This window comes from Thunnus thynnus, chromosome 9 (assembly GCF_963924715.1).
Source record: "Thunnus thynnus chromosome 9, fThuThy2.1, whole genome shotgun sequence".
Lineage (NCBI taxonomy): Eukaryota > Metazoa > Chordata > Actinopteri > Scombriformes > Scombridae > Thunnus > Thunnus thynnus.
The window spans coordinates 20,547,409-20,560,655 of NC_089525.1; the positions used below are offsets into that span (position 1 = coordinate 20,547,409).

The following is a 13,247-nucleotide window of genomic DNA, read 5'->3' on the forward strand; positions in this document are numbered from 1 at the left end:
AAGCCATGTCCCAATTCCTGAACGTAATTTAAACCTTGATGCTGGAACTGTGGGAAAAGTGGAACACTAGTTACCATCACAAAATTGTGTGTTCAGGTGTTTGCTGTCACACACACACAAGCGTTTCCCCTTTGCTGCATGAGTGAGAGAAAAAAGAAAGAAAGTGCTTGAGTGAAAAACCTTAATAAAAACTGTGACTTTACATGTTAACATTGTTATGCAAATTATTTTTTCCATCTTCAAACTCCAGCAGGTCAGACCCTCCTTCAGTCTTGTGTGATCTCAAGGATCCACAGTCTGTAGGCTCAGACTGTCCATGATAAAGTCATTATGGATAAAAAAAAAAAGCATTGTCAGGTTCATGTATGATTCCATTTTTCAGCCTGACCATAAATCTGCCATGGCTTCAAAATGATGCATTTTTTGCATTTGAGCAGAAAGCACCAATAGAAGAACAGTAGAGATGTTCCGATACCATGTTTTCCTTCACAGTACCGATTCTGATACCTGAATTTGCGTATCGGCCAATACCGAGTAGTGATCCAATACTATTGCATTAAAAAAAATAAATAAAATTAACAGCTGTATACCACTAACCTTGTATGGATGTAATATGATTGCTGTCTTTCATGTGATGCATCTTCAAATGCTTTAAAAGATTGCTGGTGTTCAAATTGGCAACACTATAGTGCCACTACTTGAAACTAAAGCCTTGCATACTGTGCTATTACACGATGCCTTTTTACTGGTGGGACTTTCCAGTGTAAAATATTGCCAAATTGCTGACATTTTGCTGACGGCTAACATTACACTATTAACTGGAGATCAGTTCTAAAACAGTAGTTGCCATTGGCTGCACAGCGCAGCTTGCTGTGTAGGCTGCTGTTTTGGAGTGAAGAAGAAGAACCGATTTCTGGGAAAATTGCTGTTTTATCTGGATGTGAAACTACTTTTAAGTTTGTTAATAAATTACATGGTATTGGATCAGTGTATAGACTCCCGTACTTGCAGATACCACATCCAGCGTTATATACAGTATCGGAGACATTTACGATACTTGTATCGGAACAACTCTAAAGAACAGTTGCGGGAGGGCACTGATGATTAGTGTCTAGGAAAGTATTAATGGCTTGTTTTGCAGTGGTGACCAAAGCTGTATCTTTGGCTTAGGCCAGTTTAGGCTTAAGTTCTAGGCTACACTTGCCCTCCTTCGGATAGAAAAAAAATGGTGTGCAGTTGTTTATCATTAAAGAGCCCATTTAATGGCAGTCATTCTAAATGGTAGTGACGCACTAATGTGATATGCTGGATTAATATTTATACTGACCTTATTAAACTGACTGTTGAGGCACGACTGATCCACATGAAATACTGTCTCTTAGCCACCGTCATTATAGATTGATTCATTGATTTACAATATAACCATTGTAGGAAAACATAATAAAAATTTGCATGAGCATAAAAAGAATGTGGTTTATCAACATCTCTACTTATAGATGAGAGGGGATGTGTGGTTACAGCCTCAGGTTACTTCACACACTCAATTCCATACAGTTTAAAAAACCAGAAAGGAGAAGACCTCTTTGACTATTAATCACGTCGATTCCTTGTCTAGGTCTACTCAGTTCCTTTTTGGGTCATCATTTACAGTATACATTTGCTCTTGAAATGTCCCCAGGCAGAGTTCCTGGAAAGCAAGGTCATGACTACAACCTTGCTTCCCTGCCTTGCTCTGTGAGTCACCCTACCTGCCTTTTATGGAAGAGGAATGCCCAGGCCACCTCATGTTGAGGGGAGACCAGAGTGTCTCTGGCTCCTGACCTGGTTCTTTCCTCTTTAATACATTTATACATTAGGCTTGTGTGTGTGTGTGTGTGTGTTTGTGTGGGTGTGTATAGATATCACCCTGCCATCTGCATCACGACAAGTCAGCTCAACCCATAAATCTGAGCACAGCATCTTTTCTCCTCGCTGCCCACATTTATTACTCGTTTATCATCGATGAGTGACCACCTGGGAGAGAAGAAATTCAGTTATAGTCCCTGCACGGTTACTATTTTGGCCTGTTGACCCTTGTCATACTTTTCCTTTGTCCCCTCTCTGAATTATTGGCTTGTGCAACACAGTTTTTCAGAAGAATGCTTTTAAGATTTTTTTTTTTTTTTTTAATTTTCTGCACCACGGTAGAAACTGTAATCTCTTAATTCTTGCCCTCCAAGTGGAATTTAGGCCTTACCAGACTTGATTTTTTTTTTTTTATGGCCACAACAAATCCTTTGTGATCATTGTGGATTTGCTCCATCTGAAATAACACTGCACCATAAAATAGCTCTTTTGTTTTCATTGATTTATTCTATAGTCGCCATGCCTCAGATGGGAGAGTCAAATTCCCTTTTATCCGTAGATAATTCTTGTTTCCTGCATGATGTTCATTTTTTTTTATGAGCTTGATTTAATTGAGATTGGTCCATGTCTAAAATGACTAATATGTCATGTATTTCCTTTTCTCTTTTCATCTTTATCTCCTCCCCTCTTCACTGCTTCCTCCTCTAGCTTGGCGGTGATGAGAGAAGAGTAGACAGTAGGACTATCTATATTGGTCATCGGCAGTGTTCTGCCAGTGAAGCTTTCATCCCACCCAAGTTCTGTGATAACAGGATTGTGTCCTCCAAGGTAAGAAGCACATTCACATTCATAAGGCAGGGCTCCTGTCTGGCCATACACCAAACTGAAATTCATACACCTCCGTTTGTTTCTCAGCTCCTCTGCGTATTATGTTGCACCTGCCCTCGGGCTTTCCTTCTCTCTTATCTAACACTTGGAATGCGAAATGAACTCTTGCACAGTCCCGACTCCTGAGCATTCCCATGTTTTCCTTTCTTTATCCCTCCTCCCACTGCCTCTCTACATGCTTGTCTTCACTCCCAGCGGAAGGCGATTATTTGTCTGTCAGGGGAGCACTGGCTGTGGCAGTGAAATACATGGCTGCTATTAATGTACTGGCAGGGTGGGCAATTCAGTGGTTTCCCCCTGGGCTCTGATAGACCGCAACCCCCCCCTCCTCCCCCATTAAATCTCACCCCGCAGTCCTGTGTCAGTGGCAGGCTCATGTAGGTGCAGGCTGGCTGGCTTATGGATATGAAGGGTTGAAAATGATGGGGAGGGGGAGGAAGCCGGAGTGAGAGTAAGACGGCAGTGGGATTTATAGTGGTGCAGAGGGTCCCAGTGAGGATGGGCCAATCAATTGCCTCCTGCCAGTATGTCAGGGTAAACAGTCTTTAATTACCCCGGCTGTAGTGTTTATGCTCCTCCATGCCTCTGCCCTCCATCATCCTGTTGCTTTTGCACTCTGCAATGACCAATCTCCACCTCTCCTCTCCTGCTCTCCTTGCTGCTGCTGCTGCTGCACCATCACACTCAGCCACCCTCACCGCTAACACCCCGCCCCCTCCACCCCCTACCCCCCTCCCCTTTTCTCATTACTTTCACTCTCTTTTCTCTCTGGCAAAATGAGATGGGCCATTCTGCTGCGGCTGCATTTCAACACTCTCCCCATGCAGACATTCCCCTTCATAAACAGCGGCTTATTGCTGTTTCTGTGTGAGTGAGTGTGTGTGTGTGTGTGTGTGTGTAAGTGTGTATGCCTGCATGCTTATGCGTTTGTGTTTTTCACCCGGATACTTTGTTGTGTGGTCCAAAGTTACCAGCAGGGTATTGTTGAGCTGTCTTTTAAGGATTTTAAGCAGATAAAAGTCTTGCTTTAACCCTGATGGTATCAGCAGTCACGGCCACTTCAAAACATACAAAAGATACAGAAACCGTTGCCAACTTGATAACTTCATTGGCTCTCCATTCAAGAGAAGCTGGATCAAGGGAATAAATCTCTAATCTGAATCAATACAATACCTGTGGTTCCCTAAGGGTTGTCTCCCTAGGCTGTACCAAGAAGAGAGACTACAAGCTATTGAAGTTGCCTTTTCTCTTTCCCCTTCCCCTGCGCAGACAGAATACACAAATGCTAGAGCCTATTAATATTGACTGCTTCCCTAATATCTCTCCCCTTGCCTTTCTCTAACCTCCCACTGTAAGTTAGGTTGAAAAAGGTCATGCTTGAATGGGGGAATAACACAGCAAAGAGCAGTATCAAAGATCAGATCTCTGTTTCTCTGTGACTCACAGTACATACATGTTTTTTCTTTTTCTTTTTCCTTCTGCAGTATACAGTGTGGAACTTTCTACCAAAGAACCTGTTTGAGCAGTTTAGAAGAATTGCCAATTTCTACTTCCTTATCATCTTCCTGGTACAGGTAAGGACAGGCTTTGTTAGTGTGCCAAACCAAACAAAGTGAAGAGTTTTGTTAATCATTTTTCAAATAATACTGCATGGATGTCTGCTCTGTCTGCGACTGTGCTGTTGTCAAACAAGTTCATGTAGTCAGGTCCTGTGTGTGCATCTGACCTTATCAGACCAACACCCTAAAGTTGAATCATGTTGATGATCAGTCTGATTGGGTAAATGCATCTCATCCACCTTGGCTGCATTTGGTAGACCTACAGTACTGATGCTTTCAAAAATAATGCCATGAATAGTTTTTATTTATCAATTAACTTCATACAAAGTGCAGTTAACAGAAGAAACCTAAATTAAATCAATATTGGTATAAGCGGATTTGCCTTTAAAATAGTACCAGTTCTTCTCGGTACACTTGTTTTTCAAGGTAAGGTCGGTTGTTCCTGCATCTTGGAGAACTTGCCACAGTTCCTCTGTTGATTTAGCCGTCTCAGTTGCTTCTGTCTCTTCATGTGATCCCAGACTGACCTGATGATGTTGAAATCAGGGCTGTGTTGGAGACATATCATCTGTTGCATGACTCCTTGTTCTTCTTGTCACTGAAGATAGATCTTTATGACTCTACAAACATACTCTTGTATGTTTGTAGTTTCACAATAAATTCTGGACCAATCAGATGCTTTGAATATCTGATGTGCCTTAAATGTTTGCACAGGATGTACATGATATATATATCCACTGTATAAAACGGGGTGAGGAAGTGTTTGTCTATTTGCATATGGCCAACACAGATGTGGAAACAGTCACTTGAGAGGAACTGTTTGCATGAACTGTTTGCATGTTTTAAATGGTGTGAAATTGCTATGGCTTCCCTTTAGACTTGTGCAATGTGGTTTGAATTGCAGTAGTTTGAACCCTTGCTCACACTTCTAATCTATGTAAAGAAAAAAATTATCACACTAACTTTACTCTTTCACTTGTATATTTTACAATCAAAAGTTTCTCACCACCTTTTTGCTATCGTTGGTCTCGCTTATATATGTCATTGTTAACTTGTGTTGTGTGTGCTGCTTTATGCTCATAAGTGGAAACTGTCAGCTGGCCAAGAGCGCTGACTAAATTGCAGCGACTGGCATCCTTATTCCCCTGCTCTGTGCTCTTAAGTGACCTCTCTCCTCTCCTCCCCTCATGAATGTGGAGAACATAAAAGAAAAGACCATTTGCTCCTTCCATCTGCTCTTGCTCTTCCATCACCCCTTTTTCTGATCCACGGAGAACCTCTTTCCATCCAGCCATAACCTAAACTATGGCTGCAAACAGCCCTTTTGTGTAAACAGGTGCTGGTGTTGGACTTGCTCTGGAGAGATGTGCTTTCTCCAGTCACATACTGACTGAATGAGCTCACAGAGTGACTGCTCCCAGAAGCCCAGAACTGTACTAAATCGGGAAATATCTCTTTGTAAAGTAATTCCATCATTCTCGTGTCAATAGCAGTTCAATTGCACTGTTTATTTTTCCTCCAGCCCTTGCTTCCACAGTTGACACTCTAGCCTTTATTTTCCAGTTTGTGTAGTTCGACTCTATATCATCCTCAGCTAAAGGACATAAGTGCCGAATTCTGAACAGTTGTGAGCTTATGTGTGAAATTATCGTGAGCTAATGCAGTACACTTATGTGGGAGTAAACCATCAGGCATGTTTGCATCACTCACACAAATTGCCTATTGCTGCGTGTATGCGCCAGGATTATCCGAGCGTGATGTATACAGTGGAGGCTGTTTGTTTGTGTGTAAATACATTGCATGTATGTGTATGTGATTGCGTGTGCGATGTATGACTCAGTGGGTGTCCCGGGTTTGCTGACGGTGTTTACCCAGGCTGCAGCGTGGTTGGCGTTTCTCCTCTAATCCAGCCTCTCTTGAGGGGTTCCTTATCCGAACCACTCAGTTTACCCGTGCAGCCTGCTATTATATCAGAGCGAGAGAGAGGATGAGAGAGAAACAGGTACACAGACCCTGTGTGCACTCATTTTGCACTTGCATCTCACAGATGAAAATAAACCTTTTCACTTCCCGAGAGAGGTTTCATGCAAATGCTTTACCGACTGCCAAATGTCATGCATCCTCCAACTCTCTCTTTTTTTTTTTTTTTCTTTCCCTTTGTCATCTGGTCTCCTTTTTTCTGTCTTTCTTTCTCCCTGTCTGTCTCTCTCCCTCACACATTCCCCCCATTTCTCTGCAGCGCTGCACTGCTGACGTCAGGAGCCAGGAAGCCCTCTGTGCTTCTGAGTGCCACAAATAGACACAGGCTGATAAAAAAGCACCACTCTCCTATAAATAGCCCTGCATGTCTTTGCTTGAATTTGATCGAATGGGAATAGAGTGAGAGAGTAAGAGAAATGGCGACGGGAGAGCAAGAGAGAAAAGCTGAGAAAGAGAGAGAGAGAGAGAGAGAGGAAGGGAGAACGAGAGGGTGAAAGGAATAGGACGCAAGGGCCCACAGCGTTGCCCTGGGACCCTGGGGACCTGCTGGCTGTCGCTCACTCTGACACACTTCCTGGCTCAGATGAAGGGCTTTGTGCTGCTCCACTCTGCTGCTCTGATATCACACCAGCACATCAGCATCCGCACACAGTTCACTCCTATTGCTGAGATTTTTGTCTTTGCATTTGGTGCAGAGGAGGAAAGGTATTTGGCCATTTGGAAGTTTGGTGGGGATTTTGCGTAGGTTTTACGTTATTACTTCATTTTAACCCTCACCCTATTCCAAATATGGTCGTTGTCCTTGATACCGTTGCTATGAAACCTGTCAAGTCTGATTTCACATGGCATTGTAGAGAGAGAGATGAACAGTGTTTGTTTTTTTTAAGTCCCTTTTGAAGAACAGATACCGGAATGACAACATCATTTGTCTCTTTTTATAGTCCTCTTTTGAAAAGTTGTCGTCACAGTTGCCATAGAAGTGGCAAAGACAAATCAAACAACATTTTTGGCTGAAAGTTGGCTTTGTTGAGCGCTCTCTCTGTGCTGTGGTTGCCCTTTTTTCAAGTTTGACCATCTGGCTGGTGCATCAGAGGGACATGATGTCCTCAGTCCTTCCTGCAGTTGCTTTTTAGCTTTCTGTAATCAGCTAGCTTTCAATCCAAACATAGAGAATAAAAAATGTTTGCTGTCGACTTACTATAGGCAAAAATAAAGAGTCTCTAACGTTCATTGCATCTGTGCCGTTCTCCTTTGAGCACCTGGTCACGCCAAACATCGAAGGCTAACATGACCCCAGGGTAAACTGAGACCTTCTCAAGAGGTATTCAATAATCTACAAGCTACATAGACCCGAGGAATATGCCCTGGTTTAATGAGTTTCAAACAGAGAGCCCCATATACCATCCTCAAGTACACTCACTATTTGTCTGAAGCATTGAATAATCTCACCTCTAGCTCTCTACACCTGAGGCTACTGCGGCAGAATTATTACTTTCTCTTCTGTCTCACTGGAATCGCCAACTACTACAAATATAATGCAGACTCTCCTCTGAATCTGCACTCCTCCGAATGGTCGATGCACACTAGTCCATCTCTGCCTCGTAATTGATTTATCCTCCAGTTAATTGTAATCACAGTAAAGCTTGGGTAGGCTGGCAGCTCTGCTGTTGTATGGGTACAGAATGTGGCGGTGTGTTTGTGTTCGTAGTGATTACTGAGCGATCAGCAGGTTTGTTTTATTCTCAGTCAGAGCACAGGTGAGGAAAACACCGGAGACTGCTTCAAAACCCATCTCTTGCTCTTACTTGAGCTAATGTCTATCTGACAGCTTGTAATGCTCCTGGTCAGAATACCAACGAGCTGGATGTGTCGTGTCGCTGCGTGCTGTTAATGCTCACTCTGGCTCAGGGGGGGGACCAGGATCAGAAATACCGGTTATGATGGTTTTAAGGGACAAGCGCAAACACACAAGGCCGTTTGTGTGTTGGGGTTTTAGCTGGGAGCTTTGGTCAGGTGGTGCTCCTAAACTGGCTGTTGGGGATTACCTGATCACTGGTCCCATGCTTATTCTCACTACACACATTCATAAAAATGAAACAGAAGGCTCACACACAGCTCAAACAGGTAAGGTGAGTCCAACAAAGCTTTGTCTTGGCCCTCTCCCATACCTTGGCAGAAACATAGAAGCGCTGGCATGCCTGCAGATTAAGCACTCTGTCTCTGGCCCACCTGATTAAAAGTCCCGTGGTCCAGAATCTCCCTTGTTCTCTTCCAAAATGTAAATGTCTCCCATGTTTCTTACTGATGACCAAATTTGGGGAATAGTAGAAATGCCTCACAGAAACAGACTACACCCTGTATTTAGAAGACTAGCCCCACCTTCGAAACCATCACCACTCATTCCTCCCCCTGCAACCACACACACATGTGGTGCAGTATGGGTTTTGTAATGATGTATAGTATTCAAAGCATATCTTCTCAGTCTGAAGGACATATGTTTATTGTTGAGTGTTAGCATTCAATTTCTCTGAAGTATTTTTTTTTCTCCTCCCCAATAGGTGATAGTGGACACCCCCACCAGCCCAGTCACCAGTGGCCTACCCTTATTTTTTGTGATTACAGTGACCGCTATCAAGCAGGTAAGACACTGCCTAATGAGGCTGATGAGTGTTAATATAATTGTTATTGTGATTTCCCATTGCCATGTCCTCATTTTCTCATTGTCTCTCACATTACATCCTTCCTCCTTCTGCATATAACATAATAAGTCCCTCTGCCTTCATAGCTCCCTTGCTGTGATTTTTGTGTAAAGTACGTGACTAATGCTCTCTTGGGTTTTATATTAATATGCTCTGCTGGCGAATTCTGATTGGGGAGGAAAATGGGCTCTCTGGGAGCGTGAGCAAATGGAGAGAGGAAGTCTATTACAAAAATACAAATTATCAAGGGGAGTGTCTGTTTCTTTGATTCTGTTGTTGCCATGTCCCAGCCTTAGATGTATTGTTTCGGATTGGCTTTTTAGCTAATCTGCTGCTGGGGCTTTGAAATGCACAATAGCGGGAGGACTTCCTTCCGAAAATATATGGGACGCACTGATAGCGCTGGACCGCCTTCAGCCAGGCTTTGAAGTGGGACACCACAGCAGTCCGCCGGACTCTCTTAGTCAGGTTGAGGTGAACTGTATAGTTCACCCGACCATCCGTGGAATGCCTGTCCTCCCTCTCCGACCCCGTTTTCATCCACCTGGAATCATTTCCCTGCATCACTCAACAAGACTTTCTCTCTCTTCCTATCACCTTTCCCTGTAATCCCGCTTCCTGGCTCGAGCACTGCCTTGGCACACACTCTGGTTTCCCTCTCTACCCTCTGCATCTCTGCGCCATCTCCTCTATCTCCATCACTATCTGAAAGTACTTAAAAAGTCTACTCTAGGCTTTGTGCCTTATACTGCTGCAGCCCCAGGAATGATATTTTTATCCGACTCAGTATTATTTCATGGTATACTGTTCCAACTCGCTGCTGGACAATCGCTATCCCATTCTGCTGCTGCAGGCACTTTTATGCATATAATTATGGAATACTAAATGTAATTATTATACTGCACATACAGAACTTTCTTTATATCTTACTTCTCTTGATTGGTGAGAGGTCCTGACGAACCTATACTGTGTTTCAGTAGAGTACTTATGTTATTGTGTGATTTGCTAATGTTCCATTGGTGCAAACGTCACAAAGACAGTTTTGTACTTTTTTTGTGTAATAAGGAAATAATAAAATTCTGATTTTGATATGTCGCCATAGGGCTATGAGGACTGGCTACGGCACAAGGCTGACAATGAGGTGAATAAGCACCAAGTGACAGTGCTAGAGGACAGCCGGAAGATACAGAAGGAGAGTGAGAAGATCAAGGTACCTTTCAGCAGCTACATCTTAGCTAAGATCCAGCGTAACAAACATTTCCTTAGAGACGTGGCCTGAGAGAAGCTGCTGGCAGGTTGGCATGACTGTTTTTAGAACGTATGCACGGGGGAGAACATCCTCTGTCTGCTCAACTGCTTAGTTGTTCAAACATGTTTGTGTTGGTAACAAATGTATCCAGGATGTTGTGTGCAGGTGCTTTTTTTGCAGCATATTTTTATCTGTCTGCTATGATCCTTGTAGTATTTTCAAAGATTTATTTGTGTTCTCAAAAGTGTAACATTCATAAGGCAATATATGAACCAACTTCTGGTTATTTTAAATGGTTGTTACTGCTGCTGACACCACTGAGAATCAACACCCAGCTGTCAAAACCAAAACATTATTGTTAGGTCTAAAACTGTGGGCAGCTGCTCTCAGCGCAGGAGCTCACACAAGTTAACTGTCAGCTACCTCCTGCTGCAAAGTGGAAGAGAGTTAAAGTAAACATTTAGCAAGCCAAAGAGAGACAGTTGTCTTTTCTCACTAGTTGGCAGACTAATCTAGAATTAAAAGGTGAGTGAATATTGAACTAAAATGTGTCTGGTGTTACTCATGTTGCTCTGTTTATGCTATACTATTTGTAAGCAGGCAGCTTGTTTGCAAACACATTAGCCACAGAAACTTGATAAAAAAAATTGGTGATTGGTATGTGGTTTCTTTTTGGAGTCCTTCTGCTCCCTAGTGGTAAAATTACTTGAAGCACCTTTAAATGTGATTGTTTAAACCTTTGTCACTTATCCTGTCAGGTGCTGAATCCTTCTGATCTGGTGCTTAAGAAACGGAGAGAAAAACAACCATGGAATGTATTTACAATTGTTTTTGGTTGTGTTTCTTTGACCAGGTTGGAGATGTTGTGGAGGTAGAGGAAGATGGGACCTTTCCCTGTGATTTAATACTGCTGAAATCTAGCCGAGATGACGATACATGTTTCGTTACCACAGCAAGTCTGGATGGAGAGTCCAACCATAAGGTAATGTGGACCTCTTTGCGGTTCCCCACATTATTTGCAAATTTTGTTGGTATTTTTGCCATTTTGTAAAAGTTATATTGGTTATACTGTACATATTTGTGAATATAATGCTTATTGGGTTTATGGGAAGGAAGTAGGCATTCATTTTCAACAATTTTTGCAATTTTCTACCTGTACTTTCTTGTACATTGGAACCTGTTGCTTCTGAAAAAAATCTGCAAGTTTCTCTTGTCTAATTCCTCAAAAATATATGTTTGTTCCTTTTTGTGCTCAACTGTGAGTCACAGTATCTGGGTATCATTTGTCTTCCTGTGGTACCCATGTGTGAGGGGTAGAGGAAGGCTAAAAGGATCTCTTGACCTGACCCAGTCAGCGCTTACACTCTGTCTCTCTCTCTCTCTCTCTGCCTCTTCCACTTGCCCAGACACACTACACAGTGCCAGACACAGAGAAGGATCTGGAATCTCTCAATGCCACCATCGAGTGTGAACAGCCACAGCCTGACCTTTACAAGTAGGCACTTCATCATGTGGCCCCAACAGATTTACACTACAAGCATGCATTGCTCAACTCAACTGCCAGTTGGAAATGTCTTGAACTTCTCAAGAAATGAAAGTCAAATTCAAGCAGTTTTGTTCTGACCAGCTCAGAATTGATTATTGCTCATTAGTAGGAATCTTAGCGCAGTCAACAAAAAGCCTTTAGCTCCCCCTTGGGGCAAGGAGTAGAAATATTGTCATTTAGCCACACATCAAAGTGGTGTTTTAGATGTGCTAAGTGCCAAATGCTTACTATTCAGGGTCAATAAAACTGACAGCATGCTGCTGGCTAATCACCTATAATTAGCTGGCTCCTAAACCTCTGCTCCTGATTTTAGGTCAATGAGTACTTACAGTTTTTTAAAGTAAATCAACTCTGCATAGATTTGGATACCCCAAGTTCAAATCCACTCTAGTATAGACAGATTGAATGATATGCAAAACAAACATCACACATACTTTTTATACTTTTTACAAATGACCTCAGATTCTAAGCGTGTATGTATTTTTGTTCTAGGTTCGTCGGTCGTATGCACATCTACAAAAGCAATCAGGAGCCTGCAGTGAGGTGAGAGTGCTCATGCACGACCATGTCAGCTCAGAGAGCTAAATCAAAACACAGTTGCTTAAGCACTCATTTGTTTCCCTTTGCATCACCAACAAATCATTATTCCATTGATCCTTTTATTGCAGACAAGCATTAAAATTAAAACAGGCTGGCATGGCTTCAGCTACTCCTTCCAAACCTCTGCCACAGGCATTTATCATTGACTGCTTTGTAATAGCCATATAAACAAATACCAGTGTCCTTCTCAAGAAAACTGGAGCTGGTGTAAGCCCAGACTGCAGTCATACCGTGTACTGTCCCTGCATATTTTAGAGTGGATGCCAGCTTGGCTGCCAGGTTTCCATTTAGAGAATGGAGGAGTGTGTGGATTGCACAGCTTCTGTGTGACTGAACTGTTTGATGTACTGATGTGTTTGTGCAGGTCTTTAGGCCCAGAAAACCTACTGTTGAAAGGGGCAACTTTAAAGAACACTAAGAAAATTTGTGGTGAGTCAAATGTTATTGACAGTAACTATATTAGTGTATTAATATTACTGAAGATAGTTCAGTATTTAAAAAGAGCATCCTTTTTCTGCTCCTTTTCTTTTTTAAGGTGTTGCTGTTTACACTGGCATGGAGACAAAAATGGCTCTCAACTACCAGGGCAAGTCTCAGAAACGCTCTGCTGTGGAGAAGTAAGTTTAGAGAAAACGGTGTAAACAAGCTTTAACTATGTGACATACCTCTGGTACTCACATATTTGATTTATTTTATTTTCAGGTCCATCAATGCCTTCCTTCTGGTTTACCTTTGTATATTGGTGAGCAAGGCCCTAGTGTGCACTATACTGAAGTATGTATGGCAGAGCAAGCCTGGGCAGGATGAGCCTTGGTACAATGAGAAGACGAAAAGAGAGAAGGAAACCAATCTGGTGAGTATGCATTTTAGCAACCTGCCTG

The 13,247-nt window shown here is 42.5% G+C and overlaps 1 protein-coding gene across 8 annotated transcripts in view; it reads left to right on the forward strand.

Annotated features, from left to right (window-relative positions):
* Nucleotides 1–13,247, forward strand: part of atp11c (ATPase phospholipid transporting 11C) — a 43,392-nt gene that overhangs the window by 14,681 nt on the left and 15,464 nt on the right. For all 8 annotated transcript variants that reach the window (XM_067599607.1, XM_067599602.1, XM_067599603.1 and 5 more), the window contains exons 2-11: nucleotides 2,554–2,673; nucleotides 4,218–4,307; nucleotides 8,831–8,911; nucleotides 10,074–10,181; nucleotides 11,074–11,202; nucleotides 11,627–11,715; nucleotides 12,259–12,309; nucleotides 12,731–12,795; nucleotides 12,902–12,983; nucleotides 13,069–13,219. In XM_067599607.1, the coding sequence (XP_067455708.1) occupies nucleotides 2,554–2,673; nucleotides 4,218–4,307; nucleotides 8,831–8,911; nucleotides 10,074–10,181; nucleotides 11,074–11,202; nucleotides 11,627–11,715; nucleotides 12,259–12,309; nucleotides 12,731–12,795; nucleotides 12,902–12,983; nucleotides 13,069–13,219 (966 nt within the window). The remainder of the gene's footprint in view (nucleotides 1–2,553; nucleotides 2,674–4,217; nucleotides 4,308–8,830; nucleotides 8,912–10,073; nucleotides 10,182–11,073; nucleotides 11,203–11,626; nucleotides 11,716–12,258; nucleotides 12,310–12,730; nucleotides 12,796–12,901; nucleotides 12,984–13,068; nucleotides 13,220–13,247) is intronic.